Source organism: Sus scrofa, chromosome 2, assembly GCF_000003025.6.
Source record: "Sus scrofa isolate TJ Tabasco breed Duroc chromosome 2, Sscrofa11.1, whole genome shotgun sequence".
Classification (NCBI taxonomy): Eukaryota; Metazoa; Chordata; class Mammalia; order Artiodactyla; family Suidae; genus Sus; species Sus scrofa.
Window position 1 is genome coordinate 23,698,482 of NC_010444.4, and position 16,806 is coordinate 23,715,287.

Consider the following 16,806-nt stretch of genomic DNA (forward strand, 5'->3'; position numbering starts at 1 on the left):
GAGTTAAAGGGAGAGTTCAACTGTATGAGTAAGGTTATAAGAAAGAAAAAAATAAAGAGGAGTTCCCAAAGTGGGTCAGGAGTAAGGAACCCGACTAGTACCCATGAGGACGTGGGTTCCATCCCTCACCTTGCTCAATGGGTTAAGGATCTGGTTTTGCTGTGAGCAGACGCAGCTGAGATCTGGTACTGCTGTGGCTGTGGTGTAGGACAGCAGCTGCAGCTCTGATTCGACCCTTAGCCTGGGAACTTCCATATGCCACATGTGTGGCCCTAAAAAGCAAAAAAATAAAATAAAATAGAGAGACCTAAAACAAATAAAATACAAATGGTGGTGGAGACAATTGTTTGGGTTAAAATAAATTCAAGTAATTTTCCATACACTGTACTCTCTATGTAAATTAGCTATAATGATTGATAATGATTAATAAACTAAGATACATCATACTAGTTTCTATGTTACAGAGTGAGTCCTGGAAGGTTTTGAGGGTATTGCTATTCTTCATCTTTGCATAATCAGAAAGAGGAGGAGTCTCAAAATAAGACTTCATCCTTAGAAACTGTAAGATGCTTATCATATGACAATGTTATTTACTATTTCACTCCCATCTCAACAAGGGTTAGTTACTAAAATAATAGCAACCATTCATAACATAACTACCATGGAGGAATGTTTTTAAAATGCATGCTTAAAACATAATCCATTTAAAAATCTGAGGACTAATTATTCTTACTGTTAACACAGATATGCCAGTCAAGGTACAGGCACATAATTTTCTTCAATTTCTGAAAAAGGGCAGAAAACTCTTAGCAGATACTGTGATCATCCACTGTGTTTATTACTACATAGTTTTTAGCATTACAGAAATTGAAAAAAAACGAGGTTATCAAATCGTGTTCCTACCAACAAAAATGACTCCATATGTACAATACTGATAAAAGTTCTATTGGTAGTTATTCCTGCTCCCAGAAATTAGCACAATAAAGAGTTTATATTAAAATTGAGATAACAGAATCCCAGACTTTTCTTCTTCTAATTTTACAGCTGAAAGACCCCTTAGAGGTTGTTTAGCTCTTGTTCTATAGATGAGGAAAATGAGATTCAGAAAGTTCAAGTTATTTCCTTCTCCAGGGTCACCCTGTGAGTTAGTCACATAGCTAGGTCTAGAACTCATCTCTTCATCCTTCTACATTGCCAAAGTGAATCCTTGCCATATTATCTTTCTATTTTATAAAAGAGTATTTTATAACCCAACATGATGGCTTAATCAGTAACTGCATGGCTAATGTGCATTTCAGAATGCACTAAGAATAATGATGTCATTATTAGGAAAAAAGCCCTTTATTGAAGCTTATACTTTCATTTTTCCACATTTATTGCATAATCTTAGTTCTTATGGGAAAAAAGAAAAAAACAGGTCTGGTCAGCAACTTGTAATCAAAGCAAACTCCATAGTATTATAAATATGACAGCTTCAAGATCAAAAGACTAGATCACCTCTACTTCAATCAGTTACCTGCCACTCAAGGATGTCAATCATTTGGAAGGATCAGCTAACCTAACTCCTGGTAAAAACTTGATTTCCCAACATCTGTTGTCAACAAAGGAAAATAGAGAGGAGATTCAATTTGTATCCTTCCATTCTAAGGCATTCAAAACAAACATGAGAGTAAATAACACTGTTTATTCTCTGATCTGATGATGTTTCTGTTTGCTTTTTACCTGATGTTTCCTTTAGCTCAACAAATTTAACTTTTTTCTTCATCTCTTCCTTTGAGGCTCAGAATTCCAGAGCTTTTGCAAGAACTGCTTGAATGAGGCTCCCTAATAAGGACACGAAAAAAGCACTGTTTTGACACACTGATGTAAAAAGCTGATTCCATGCACATATATCTGGCTTAACAACTTGCTAAAATTCTCTCCTCAAACGTCCTATGTACATTCCCACTGTCACTAAAAGAGACTGTGAGTTGGTTTCATTTGTGTTGGCGTAATTATGGTGCAGGGAAAACACTGAACTTGGAGCAAGACTGCCTTGGGTTTGTGTCCTAAATAAAGATTATTTACCTCTCTGGGAATACAGGTGTCATTAGAATAAGGATAATACCAATTATAACAGGTAGGATTATGTCCAGCTGCTTGGGATAGAAATGCAGAAAGTAACGAGGGCTTAAGCAAGACTGACTTACATTAAACTTAAGTTTACTTTCTTTCATATTAAACTCTGAGCAAGCAGACCATGACTGACGTGGTGATTAACAGTATCAAGGGACCAGAATCCTTCTGTCTTGTTGCTCTATTCTAGCTCCTACTCCAGGAAAACAACATCTTCTTGAAGGGACCAGGAGGAAGGAAGGAATAAGGATGGAGAGGTAAAGAGTACACAGATGTTGACTCTAAAAAAAAAAGCAGATAAAGGCACAAGAACTTATGTCTCACTGACCAGAATTACATTTGTGGCTGTACCTAGCTGCAAGGGAGGTTGGAAAGAATCCATGCTGGATGGACTTACAGTCAAAAAATAAGGATTTTTTTTAACCGTAGTAAAAGGGAATAATATTTTGGGATACAACTAGCATCCCTACTATACCTATCATAAAAAAGACTGCTGGTTTTCCACAAACTACATGCCCAGACCCCACAGCACTCAGATGTTACCATTTTACTATATTCTCCCCACCTAGATGTGAGTAAAAGTGATAAGTGCCATGTCTGGACCTAGGTCTTTAAAACTGTAAGTATTCTTCTTCCAGGTTCTTTCTGCAGTTTGTACCTTTCCTTTGAGCTAGCTAAAACCTTAATTTTAAAACATCTACCCTTCTATGTAAATGTGGACAATCATTTAAGGAACAGGAGGAAAAAATGTGAGGAATTAGGTCCCTGCGTGGCCACATAGAGTGAAAACACACTTGCAGAGATGGACCACTCACCCAGAACTGGTGTTAGAGAGAGAGAAAATTCTTTGTTTTTTTCCTATGTGTTATAGCAGTTAAGTCTGACTTTGACTGATATATTTATTTCACAAGCATGTTTCTAGCAACTATATGATGAGATGTCTGTAAAGGGCTGGCAGTGCCTGCCCATAATAAGCACATTAAATAAACAAGCATGCATATAAAATTATATATGTATTTGCTATATAATTACTTTATGTATATTCATTGTATGTATACATATTATCATATGCATATTTGAGTGTGTGACTATATAAATACAGCCAGCAATCTTCCAAAGTGTCACCAGGGTCCTCCAAACTGAATTCTACATCAACATGTAGACCATGAAAAATGACGTATCAAATATACTTCCAAAATCTGGAGAAAACCCATACATTGTTGTTGCCTTGACAAATAAGCCAACATCTTTGTTTGTTTACATAAACAAAGATAGTACTTGGACTAGACCTACCTTAACCTTGCATGCATCCTTCCTCCCCTTATGAAGTCTCCAAGGTTAGCACACAGAATGGGCCAACTCAACCAAAAAATAGTAGAAGTATTATTCAGTGTTTGACCTGCTTGTTAAATGTATGTGCTTTTTCCTTCTAATTACAAAATTAATTCTCATAATTTCTAGTCTGATACAAAAATGCATCCAAACCATATTCATGCCAGAGAGAAAGAAGTAAGTTAGGTAAAGAGAAAAGTTATGTCCTGATAACAAAGTATCACTCTGACACTCGGGAGAACATCCTCCAATGCTAACAGCTATAACCCTGGACATGTGCTGGCTCTTGGTTGAGTATGTACCCCTGGACTACAATTTTCTTCTCCCCAGTCCAGGAAAACGGGCACCACTCCTCACTTGTCCTCTCTGCTCAAGCCACAAATCAGCAAATTCAGTGAGGAGAGAAAGCAGGTAAAGCCAGGTCTCAGCACAAAAGTATTTCCTTTCTTTCAGGTATTCTGGCCTCTCAAATCCTGGCCTCCTTGTCTTCTAATAGCCTCAAACATCTTTTATTTTTTGAGGTTTTTTTTAATTTCTAGAAATATTTTGATAGGTAAGTTAGTCCAATACAATATCTACATCATAACAAAAAGAAACAAAAGTCAGTTTTGTACTAGGTCATAGCCAGCCTGCCAGATGAGTATCCCCTGATAGTCTCACCCCTATGGCATCTGGCCTCAGCCTACCTTAGGTTTGGTCTGTTAGAACAAGAGAATACAGCAAAAGTGATAGTACAGCATTCCTGAGATGAGGTTACATAGACCCTGCAGCTTCTGCCTCACTCTTGATCCCTTGCTCTGAAGGGAGACAGTTCCTGGCCATGTAACAAGGTCAAGCAGTGAGAAACCAAGACCCTCTACCAAGAGTCAGCAAGAAACTGAGGTCTCCCATAAAGAGCCACCTGAGTGAGTCATTTTGAAAATGGGTCCCCCAGCCCAGGTCAAGCCTCCGAACTGAGGTCTCCCATAAAGAGCCACCTGAGTGAGTCATTTTGAAAATGGGTCCCCCAGCCCAGGTCAAGCCTCAGCAGCCCTGAGCTTAGAGCTTGACTGCAAACCCACGAGAGACCCAGAGTCAGAAACACTCGGCGAAGTTGTATCTGCATTCCTGACCCTCAAAAACTGCACCACAAGTGTGTAACAGGGTTTTTTATTTTATTTTGTTTTAACTTTTAACTGTGGCAAATTACATCTACCATATAACACTATCTTGATCATTTTAGAGCATACAGTTCAGGAGTGTTAAGCAGAGTCATGCTGTTGAAAAGTCATTTGTACAGGTATCTGTTTAGGATAAAAGTGAGATTTGCTGGTTCAACGCAGCCCACTTGAGAGTGCTAATTTTTGCTCTGTGTAAGGGGCAAAATTCTTGTCCATAAGTACAATTCCATAAAGATTATCTCTTTCTTCTCGTAGAATGCTATATGAACTCTTTTAGGTCGAATATTCCTGGTTAGTTGTTTCTCTCTCTGTGTCTCTTTCTCCTTTTTAAATTAAAAGCTACTGAGCAAATGTTCAAGTCTTGCCAACTAAATCATAAGAACAAACTGATTTTCCCCCCGCTCTCATGGGATTAAACAAAGAACTTCATGCTGAAAGATTCTGTGAGACGTTGGCAAGAGAAGTAAGAAGGGGTGAGTAAGAAGGGGTGAAATAGGAAAGCTTCATCTCAACTTGGAAACGTCTTTCCAAGTGAGAAAACCCGAACCATATGGACTAAGCCAAACAAGATTTTGTTGCCTTCAATTAATCTTTCAAGGTTTTTAATTTAGGTTTGCATTTCCATTTCAACACGTCTTCTTGTCATGATTCTCCAGTCAGATTTTTTTTTCTAATTTTTTAATTGGTGTCCATAGACTTTTAAGTCCTTTATTGCCCAAAGCTATCCATCCCTGCATCTCAGAAAGGCAGCTGTCTCAGGAGAGCACAGTAATCTGGTATTTATTAATTGTAATTGCTTATTCACCCCAGACTACCTACCAAGGGAAGAACTGCTCCCTGAGGCAACTTTGCAAAGCCATCCCTCAGGTTAAATAAGGAGAAAAAAATATATAAAGAATTTTGATGAACTGCAAGGCATATGGAACCAATCCTAATGTGAGGGACATCAACAGGTAATTATCGAGGAAATCACTTTATTGCTCTTACTTGAAGGTCAATCAATCTACTTCTGCTTTGTTTTTAACCTTAGCTTTATGACAAATGATCACTTTCCTGTCTTTTTGAGCTACTTCCCAGCTATATTCTCTGCCATAATATAGTCAAAAGAAATAACTACTAAAATGTCTGTCATATTTCCCCACCAACTACACTATTTTAAATATTTTAATATTAATTTAGCTGATTCTCACTTTAAAAACTTATCAAATGTACTTGTACCTACGCTAATGAGAAAGCGAAATTATACTTTTTCAGTCCACAATGTTGGAAGCTGTACGATTTACATAGTTGTGGGAAGCGTTCCAATTCCGACACAAAACAGAAGCAGATGTATCTGCAATGAGACCCACAAGAAGGAAACACTGCAAAACTTTTAAATATGAAAAGCATGATAAAAATCGTTCTTAAAAAAATATTGTCTAGATTCTCTATGTATTCTCCTTCAGTTTATTTTTTTTTAAGCACCCATAATGGTTACTTTTAAAGTCTAAGTGACATCATCCAATTAGAAACTGGGTGATTTAATGCTTAAAATCATGCACTAAGCCATTGTCACTGGAATTGAAGAAGGTTAAAAAATGACTTTGAACCTTCATGAATTAATAAATACCAATATAAAAATAAGCTCTACATAGTATTTCATATTTTTTTTATAAGATCAACCTATCTTATTTCACATCTCTTAGCTGATTTCCCTGTGAAGTAGTAAAGTTTTATGTACATACGTACATATGAGTATCTTTCGCCTGGATTGCTACAATAGCCTGCCAAATGTACCTGTGCCTGAGATGAGACAGGAGACCAGGGAATGCAGACATGTAGCATAAGACCTAGAATATAAAAAACTACTATTTCATGAAAATAAAAGAACTAGACATATGTCTATCCACCATGCATGCACTGAGGAACTGATATGAAGTTATCAAGAGAAAAGGGGGGAAAAAATGTACCCTCAGGAAAATGAAACTACAATATGCTAGATTGTATTACATCATCCCCAGAATCACACACTTGCCTTTTGATCAAACCATCTGTATGATGATTTGTATTCTTCCTAAGGTCCAGAATCCAGGCTATCAAGAGGATCTTAGAGTGAAAATGCTCAAGGTATTTACACCCCTGGTAGCTCCTGACCACCAGGACAGAACCTAACTGAGCCTCACCTCCTGGCCACATAACACCTCTCCTGTGTGCTGCCAGGTTCTGGAACTGAGCCTTCAGGAGACATGCCCTTCCCCCATATCCTCGATTTAGCTCTTCTCTGAAGTACCTAGATAACTGCAGTTGGAGCACATTCCCTGAGTTATTTCACAAATGTAAAACCATCACCCCCCACCCCCTGAAAATGGAAGATGTTAATTACTTGATGGTAAGGAAAAAGTAGCCCCCAGGCCTTCGGGAGCCTAAGGATAACATTAACCACCACCACTCCCAACCAGTGACACCTCCCTGTTACCTCACCATCAGTCAGTCCAAGAACTGTGAGAGAGCTGATCTCTTATCGGACATACCCCTTCCCTCACCTGGCTTTTAAAAATGCTTTACGGTTTCATTTAGGGAGTTCAGGCTTTTGTTAGGGGGTGGGGAGATGCACAAGCTACCCATCTCTTTACATGGCCTGCAGTAAACCCTTCTCTATTCCAAACACCAGCGTTTCACTGTGTTTGGCCTCCCTGTGCTCCATCGGGCACAGGCACTTGCTCTGACAGTTCCTGCCTGCATCCCTGGTCTTCCTTGTTAAACATGAGGAACAGAATTCTGTACAATCCTTCTGGGCACTCGTGCCTATGTAACTTCAAAGTGCAGGCAAGTTCACTTGCATGGGCTGAACTTTTTAACCAAGGGGAGACAGAACCCAGTGGATCCAACGGACAAGTCCTTTCTCCTTTGTAACAAACTCTCTCCCTCCTTGCTCTGCCCTAGACACTTACTGGGATGCTACTGATAGGTGACTCATAAGGCTGCTCAGAGGCCTGACCCAAGGATGAAGCCAAGGTCACACTTGGCAGTGACCAGAGAGACAGAACATCTTCACAGTGACTCTGTCCTTCCCTGCTTCCCTTCCCTCGCCCCACACCACACTTTCTCTAATTATACTCCCTTTAAAATAATAGCATGTCAGTCCTCTTCCAAAGCTTTGCTTTTTCTAGACCTCAGGTAAAAAGACATATCGGTGTGAGGGACAAATTCACACCAGGAAATGAGAGCATATTGCTGAGACATTGACAAAACTGGTATCAAACTGTCAAAACATCTATTGATCTGATTGAACCAGGAAGCTGTTCCTATAGAAACTCTTTCCTTGCTAAAGGCCCATGGGCCTCCCAGAAAGATAATTCCTTCAGCAGCTCTGAGCACCAGAGAAAATAATTGCAAACGTGCAGGAATAAATGATCTTTCATAAGCGACAGTAAATAATGCAAACATGCAGGAAAAGTACTTGAAATAATAGAGTACCCTGAACGACACTATTTAAAACTCTGTTTAAAATAACTAAAGACATAAAATAAGGAGTAGAAAACAAAATCAAAAAACCAAATAGTATTAACCAGAATAGGTAGATTTTTACAGAGGAATCAATAAAGATTTCCATAAATGTAAAATAGAGTAATGTGTAGTAAAAGAACAATGTATAGGTTAAAGAGTAAATTACACTAAGCTAAAGAAAGAATTATTACACTGAATTTGGTGTCTCGGGAAATCAACCAAAATGAAGTAAAGAGAGTAAAAACATAGATACCATACTTAAAATGGTTATTTTCCATGGGCAACTATCTAATGGAATAAGAGATTATGGGATGCATAATGTTTGATGTGCCAATGACTGAACAATTTCCCATAATTAAATCACAGCAACTGCAAAATAATGTGGCTACCGGTCCATTTTAGCATGCAAAAATAATTACATTTGAAAAACTAAAGTTGTTTTAACATTTTTATCAGTTAGTTTTGGGGCACTCATTTAAAACTGCTGGATTTATATAGTTCATTGTCGGCAGTATTTTTTATTCACAAGGCATGCCTTTCAGTTAATAGCCAGATATTCCTAACATCAGATTTTTGTCTTAAGCTTCCAGGAAAGAAAAACCCTAATAGACTTGGAATTACACAGAACTCATGACGCAAGACTTAAAAAATTGTATTTTACAGAAGTATATTTTCTCCTTACACAGAGTGAATTATTTCCCACAGGTACCTCTGAGAAATGAGCAGAATCAAGGATGGATTCATAGTTCCGCTGAAAGTAGAAGAAAAAGTAAAATATTAAAATATTTGGACAAATTGAATATTTTTAAGTGTTTTATTATATATTTCATCTATGTGTGATTTTTCTCTACTTTATATTTATCCTGCTTGGGATTTTTCTGATACTTGTGGCTCTGAGGCTTAATATTTTCAACAAATCTGGGAGAATAACTTTGAGAGCACTAGGTCATTTTTTTCTGCCCCCTCCCCCTTCTCTGGTCTCAGTCCAAGGACACGTATGCTAGATAACATGAGACCGTGCCATTTGTTTTCCAAAAATTTCTCCGCTCCATGCTCCAGGTTGGGTGATTTCATTGATTTACTTTTAACGCAGTGCTAACTTGTTCTTTTTCACACTTTCCATTTCTTAGCTAAAATTTCCAATCTATTCACTTATTGCCTAATCTGTTTTTGCAAGTCTTTGAACATATTTATCACACTTGTTTTAAATTTTAAGTCTGATAACTACAATAGCTTGAGTCATTTCAGGGCCTATTTACATTGAACATATATATATATTTTTTTTTGATAATACATGAAACTTCTTTACAGGGCTTGAAAAATAACATTTTTATGCTGAAAACTGTGGATGATACATCATAGGGAGTCGGGATTACGCTATTTTCCTCTAGAAGATGTTGACTTTTGATCTTCCTGTCAGAACAAAATTGCTGGCAGATGGTCTTGGTTTTATGTTTTACCTGTGCTGGTCTATTTTGTCTTTATTCTTGGACTTACTGAGTAGTTCAATCTTTTAGTGATAAGGTGTGTCCTTTCTGGGGTCTTAACTGATGTCTGCGGTGCTGAGTCAGCAAGGCCGCACCATGGTGACTGGGGTGGAACCCTCATGGTCCCCAGCACTTCTGGACCACAGACATCTGACTGGGGTGGAACTCTCAGCACTTCTGGACCACAAACATCAGTGCTTACTCCTCAGCAGCCACCCTCTGCCAGGCCTCTTGGAGATGTGCCCTGTGTCAACGAGCCCAGCACCTGGTCAGTGACCCTCTGGGAACCCATCAGACACCTGGCCCTGCTTCCATGCACAGCTTCTTCCTGTGAATGTCCCTTCTTGCCAAACTGCAGTTGTTTTAGCAGCCTAAAATTTGTCAGTTTAGCAGGACCTCCTTACTCTTCTGGGATATAGCCCACTACACAACATTCTGGAAGGAGCTCTCAGGCTTCAAGTCTAAGAACAGGTAGAGACCATCTCCCACGGATCCCTGTCTTGTACTGTCTGTGGTCCAATGCCTGAACAGAACTGTCTCACACTTTGTGTATTTTTATCGTTGCTTATGGCAAGAGTGTGAGTTTGAAACCAGCTCCCCAAACATAGCCTGAAGTTTCTATAGCATTGCATTCAAGAACAAAAGCATGAACAACAAAAAATTAAAAACAAAATTAAATATTCATGAACATGTAATTGGTTAAAGAAACTGCTTCATATTTATCCATTTGCCTTTTAAAAGAATGACATGGAAAGATATCTAAGACACATTTGTTAAGTTCAAAAAAAAAAAATCAGTGCTCACAAAACTGCCATTCTACGTGGATAGGCATTTTCATAGAAATGCAAAATGTAGAAAAAAACCTGCAAAGATAAACTCAAAACTGCAACTATATGGATACTTTGAAGAGTATGACTGGAAACAGCAGTTTATGGATACACTGTGTTTAGTCTGCATGCCTTTGTGGTATCTGGATCATTCACAAGGCGAAAATGCAACAATACTTTTAAAAAATAAGATCATTAAGAGGACTGCATACTGGCAAATGGCTTGGGAATCACTGTCAACGCTTTTTACTCTTATTTTGTGAAATACCTGCTGTACCTTCAGGTTGAAAGCATGTGTAGTAGGGAAAGTGGAAGCTGGACAAATTCACAAAAATACGATCATTTTGCTGGCACTGCCTTGCTATCTTTTTGTCTTGACACCAATCTGGGCAGCATCCATCTCCTCCTTTCTGTGGTTTCAAGTGCTGCATATCTGAATTGCTCCTTCCTTCCTATTACTGGAAATGGACATGAAGGATCCACCCTCTGCTGGGTACCTGACATGCCAATTTAGAGGGAGTATTCGAGTGGTAAACACTTGACGCAATTTATTTCTTTTCATATTGTGAGACTCAGAGTCTCCCCCAGGTCCAGGTTTGAATATTTGAACACTACTTTGATGTCTTTCCACATCTTGACAGGCATGAGGATTCGGAACACGCCAGGAATCTGTCAAATGGCATCAGTCCCTCTGTCTCCAAGAATGATGGACACTATCTCTCAGGATCTGCTCCCAAAGAATGGCTCACTCAAAATCAGCTGGTTCAAAGAATTTTTTTCCTCAGAGTTCAAAAATTCATGGGAACTTGAAATGACACACAGATTGGCCAAACATTTCTCCACAGTCCGCCTTTCTCCTCATCACTGTAATTCTCTATAAAACCGGCCATACTCATAATTCAGAGTTCTCCTAGTTAGATTCTGGGGAATATATAACACAGTAATGGGTAAATATTTCTATCAAAATGTATGCAATATATCTCAAGTTCACTGAACTTCATAAATGCATTATCATTTTGATAATCCAGAACACATCTCCCTGCCATAATTTCTGGAATCTTGAGAAAGATTTCCTTAACCCCAGTCCTATCTCTGTCCATCATTAGCTGTGCAATTTCGGTCAAGTTATTTAACTTCTCTGTGCTTCTCTGTTTCTCCTAAGTAAAATGGGGATCATAATGATATCTCCATCACACAATTATTTGGAATTAATAATTTGTGTTTAAAAGTACATAGAACATAGCAAATACTTACCATGTGTTAATTATCATCACCACTGCCACCATCTTTATCGCCATTTTTAATATCATCTCCCAAATGCTTAAATTACTTTACTCCCTCTTGTAAAGCAGTAATGGGTCTCCATGAACCTGTTTCCTTTCTTTTGTTTTTTAAGGATTTTACCTTCTCTGACTTGTGCAAAACCAATAGTAATTGCTTACAGTGACACACGAATAATGGCTATAATGTTAAAAGAATGAGCCCTGGAGTTGCCATCATGGCTCAGGGGACAGGAATCTGACTAGTATCCATGAGAACACAGGTTTGATCCCTGGCCTTGTTCAGTGAGTTAAGGATCCAGTGTTGCCATGAGCTGTGGTGTAGTCATAAATGAGGCTCAGATCTGAGGTTGCTGTGACTACAGCATAGGCCAGCAGCAACAGCTCCGATGAGACTCCTAGCCTGGGAGCCTCCATATGCCACAGGTGCGGCCCTAAAAAGCAAAAAAAAAAAAAAAGGAATGGGCCCCAAACTCAAAGCAAGTGCAAGCACTCAGTGCATTTTATTTGAGCTCACCCCTACTCATATAAACTTACGATACAATAGCTTACCAGTATTTTAGATGCCACAGTGGGTACTCACCAAGTACTTATTCAATGAATAATGATTTTATGAGAAAATATATACATATCATTTCTATTCAATACCACTGAAGTAGTAGGATTCACTGAACAGACTGAGAAATTATGTGTCTCTCTCTATATATACACACACACACACGTGTATACACACACAAGTGTGTAAAATATTTCTTACAACTGGGTCATTATACAGGGCCTTAATATTTTACACCCTGTTCTCTAGAAAGCATTTATCACTAGGTGAAGGAGCTCCAATCTCTAGAGCCAAGAAAACAATTGGAATTCAGATACCCTCATCCATCCCATTATACCAATGCGACTAATCCTTTCAAAGTGGTAGCACTAACCAATCCCACATAAACCTTTTCCTCTACTCTCTTTCATAACTTCTTTTCTGCTAGGTGTTCCTTTTAAACTTACTTCATTAATTTGGGGTGAAGAAAAGCATGAGGTATGAGACAATGGGATGCTGTGTGGGTTGCACAATGCCCTTCCAAGGGTAATACATGTAGACGAATTAACTGAGGATGTTGCCATGGGGAAACCCAAGGAAAATGTTTTAAAGGCTGAGGCAAGACTGTGGTTGGTGTACTTATGGAGCAAGAACCAAACAGAGCTGAAGAGGAAAGAATGAGAGAAAAAATGGCCAGAAATGAGGTCGAAAAAGCAATCAGAGGCCCGATTACACAGGGTGTTGAAGGTTCTGTCAGACATTTGGATTTTATGCAGAAGGCAGTGGGAAGCCACTGACAGGTCCCAATAGGGTGAGACATTATCATGTTTGCTTTGAGATATTTCTAGATGTTGTGTGCAGAACAGAGTGAAGTGACCTGAGAACAGAAGGAAGAAGATTAGAGGCTGTGGAGGGCATTCATTCTTCTGTTTCCTTGTTTTATGGTTATTAACACCCATCACACTTCCTATTTCTACATTAAAAGGGTCTTGAGGTCAGGGACAATGTCCAGTCAGATTGTTTACCCATTGAAGTCCTTACCACATTCTCTCACTTCTTAAAATATTTTCTGAAAGAATAACAATTATGAAAACAACTGAATACCCATAGTTTTTAGTGTACTTTAATGTGGCATTTTTTTAAATAATTGCTTTATTTTTAACAAGTTTTCCATTGCTTTGAATAAAAAGCCTTTCAAATTAGAGATATGACATTATCAAAAGACTTGGCAAAGCAATACAGATTACCACCAACGTGTGATAGTAGTATAAAGAGGAATATTTATTAAATGACCACTTGAATACATGGTTCTATAGAAAAATACTCTTTCATTATCTATGTTGGCAATCGTTCACAGCGCTGTATTTACATCAGACTAACAGGATTTTGTGAAGCTTCCAATGAACGAAATTTGCATATTTGACATGCATGTGCTTTGTAAAATCTGTATTTAAATAATTACATAACTTTGCTCAACAGAGATGAGTGACAAGAAACACAAGCCGCCTTTCAACTTTCTTTCCTCTGCTCAAAGTGTACTTCGTTCCTTTGTAAAAAGGAAGCAGCCCAACCTCATCCGTAACTTTTTAATTGATATGCATGATTTTGGCTGACCTTACCTTCTGCTTGTAAATCTCCATGCAGTAAGAAAGGGACATAACGCAAGCCTGATGATCATGAACTAGATCTAAGCAACTAGAAGCTGCAGGCCTTCCGGTGCCGTGGAAGGGGTAGCACACTGAACATCAGAACGTCCAAAAAGCCCCGCAGGGAAAATGATGCAATTTGGATTGTTAAGTTTATGTGAGTGTGTGCTTTCCTTTCTCTTGATTCACTCTCAACACAACCTGCACATAGTTATGTTCCTCTAAAGTCCAGAAGTGAAAAAAGAGATGAGAAATTAAGCAACTGCATTTTATAATGAAAAATTCAGCGAGTTTCTCAGATCCTAGAACTTATTCTTTATCTTTCACAGCATTGGTTATCTAATGTTGGATCCTTTTTTCCCTCTTCGATGCAAAGTCTGACAAAACAAATTTCCAAAGCCTGAAAATTAATCACGTCCTTATAAAGAAATCCTAGGAAGGAAGGAGTTTTTCCTGTTTCTTTGAAAAGGTTAAATTCAAATAAATTTATTTAGTGCCAGTAACATCACTTTCTCCTATATTTCTAATTTCATCTTGACCCAATTATATAAATAAGAAAACCCATAGACAGGAGAGTCCTTACCACAGTATTTCTTAAATTATTATAAGACAGAAATTCCCATTTAAATATTATTGTACGTATTAACTCTCCCCTGTAAACACAAGGTTTGTGAATCACATTAACCATTCTAGTTATCACTACTACATAACAAAGCACTCCAAACAATGATATTTTTAAACAATCAAGCTCATGGATTCTGCATACCTGTAATACAGACAGAGTATAACAGAAGCAAACTCTATCTGCCCCATATCTGAAGCCTCAGTTGCAAAGGTGCAAATGCTAAGGTGATTTGAAACAGGAGTCTGGGATTATGTAATGATGTCTGATGTCTGATGTTTGATGCTGGCTGTTGGCTGGGACCAAAGCAGGAGCAGTCAATCAGAACATTTCACATGGCCTCTTCATAAGGCCTGAATTTCCTCATAGCATGACACCCTTAAGATAAGCCTTACATCATGCCTCAGGTCTTCAAAGCTAAGTTTCCCAGCTAACAAGCCAAAGATTGCATTGCTCTATATGACCAAGTTCTAGAGGCCATGTTTTATCACTTCTGCCAAATTCAACTGGTTACAAACTAATTGTAAGCCAGTCCAATTCGAGGAGAGGTAGGGACTACTTCTGGATGACAGAGTGGTAAAACTCAAAAGATCACAAGGAATGGGACATAGAGTCCAGCTACTTTATGGAAATACCATCTACTTCATCTACTTTTACATTCCTTATGGCCACTGGGAGGTACCTGAATGAAGGTCTTACACAAGCAACAGGAGTAACCAGGCAACGTGTGCTTATTAAGTTAGGATAAGAATTTTCCCAATTCCTTTACGGCTGAGTTCTCAAACATGGGAGCCAAGAATACTGTGTGGCCATATATTCTAAAGAGATAGGGAGACTATTTATGGAAGACTTGCTAAATAGTAAATACAAACTAGTGTGACCAATTTTAGCTGATAAACCACCTCCAAAATGAGGACTCCAGACATGTATAAGTTTCTCAGACAAGTGGAGCAGGGAGAGCTAGTTAGACCTCCATCCAACTGATTCCTTTTTAGCTTAAGCCACCTACTCTCTCATTTCGCTCACTTCATCAGTCTCCTAATTCACCTTCTCACACCTTCATCTGCCTCACTCCAATCGCTCCACCACCACAAAGAGTGTATTTCTAAAGAAATCTAACGTGCTCCCAAGGCTTCTGAGTGGTCAGCCCAACTCTACCTTGGCCCTGCCTCTCTTTCACACTTCCACCTGCTTGTGGGTGATTTTCCAGGCGCCAGCACCATCTCTAAAGGTTCCATGACTGGTACCCTTGACAGCTGTTCTGAATTCCCATCATTCTCTGGAACTGTAGCTTTTTTCAGGCCTCAAAACTCTGGATGTGTTTTTCCTTTCTACTTGATATCCTCCAGATTTTCCCACCGTGACAGAGCGGTTGGTATATTCCAGCATTGCTATGAGTTGTCTTTGTACCCTGTATGTTTCTTGTCCTAACACTCATCAGACCTTCTGGAAATGACCTGCTTCATATCTATCTCTTTCTCCAGAATGAAAATGCCATGAGAACTGTGATTACATCCACCTTGACTGCCACATAGTACTCAGAATAGTGCCCAATGCAAAATAACAACTCAATAAGTAGTTAAGACAATACATTGGAAAAAAAATTTTTTTTCAACTTATTTGTCAATGTCTTGATAGTGCATTGGCAGAATTTCCAACATATTTTTTATATCATTATATGCTTTAAGGTGGTTTTTCTCTCTTTTGAAAAGCTTTATATAAATATAAAAATAAAAATAAAGCACCAAGGCAAATCCTGTTGCATTGAAAGGAATTATACATATTTTCATCAGTACCAAGATAAATGTTATTGCTTGCTTAGGTTTATAGTTTTCTTATCCATTCCACCCTATGGTCTTATCAGCCCTTTGCTTGGAAATGCTTCATCTCTATTATACCTTTCCTTGTTTAGATCTGTTAAGTTTCTGGTGTCTAACTCTTTTTGTACAATCATGCACAATCATACATTTAGGCTACTGCTTCTCCTGCACAGACGCACTTCTTCTTCCTTCTGCCCCTCCCCCACTTTCTTGAACTCTAAATGTGAGCCTGTATTTTACAGCAGGATTGCAAATGAAACAAGCTGAGCTGATATTATAATGCAAAAAGAACTTTATGTTTCTCCGGGGTGATGAAAACTGTGTCTTGACAATTTCTTAAAACAGAAGGGTAAATGACAGGCACACAAAAGGAGCAAATATCAAAATAGGTGACTCTGAACACACTTCTGAACAGGCACTACTTCCCAGAGTTTAGTAGAAAGCCATGATTCATTTGGTTTAATGCACAGCATAATCCTTCAGAATCTATGATTCT

At 38.5% G+C, this 16,806-nt stretch overlaps 1 protein-coding gene across 1 annotated transcript in view; it reads right to left on the reverse strand.

Annotated features, from left to right (window-relative positions):
* The window catches only part of LOC100523114 (suppressor of SWI4 1 homolog), a 69,551-nt gene continuing 53,007 nt past the window's right edge, over window positions 263-16,806 (reverse strand). The window contains 1 exon segment of the mRNA XM_021083173.1: window positions 263-8,844. Coding sequence (XP_020938832.1) covers window positions 8,722-8,844 — 123 coding nt within the window. The 3' untranslated portion in view covers window positions 263-8,721.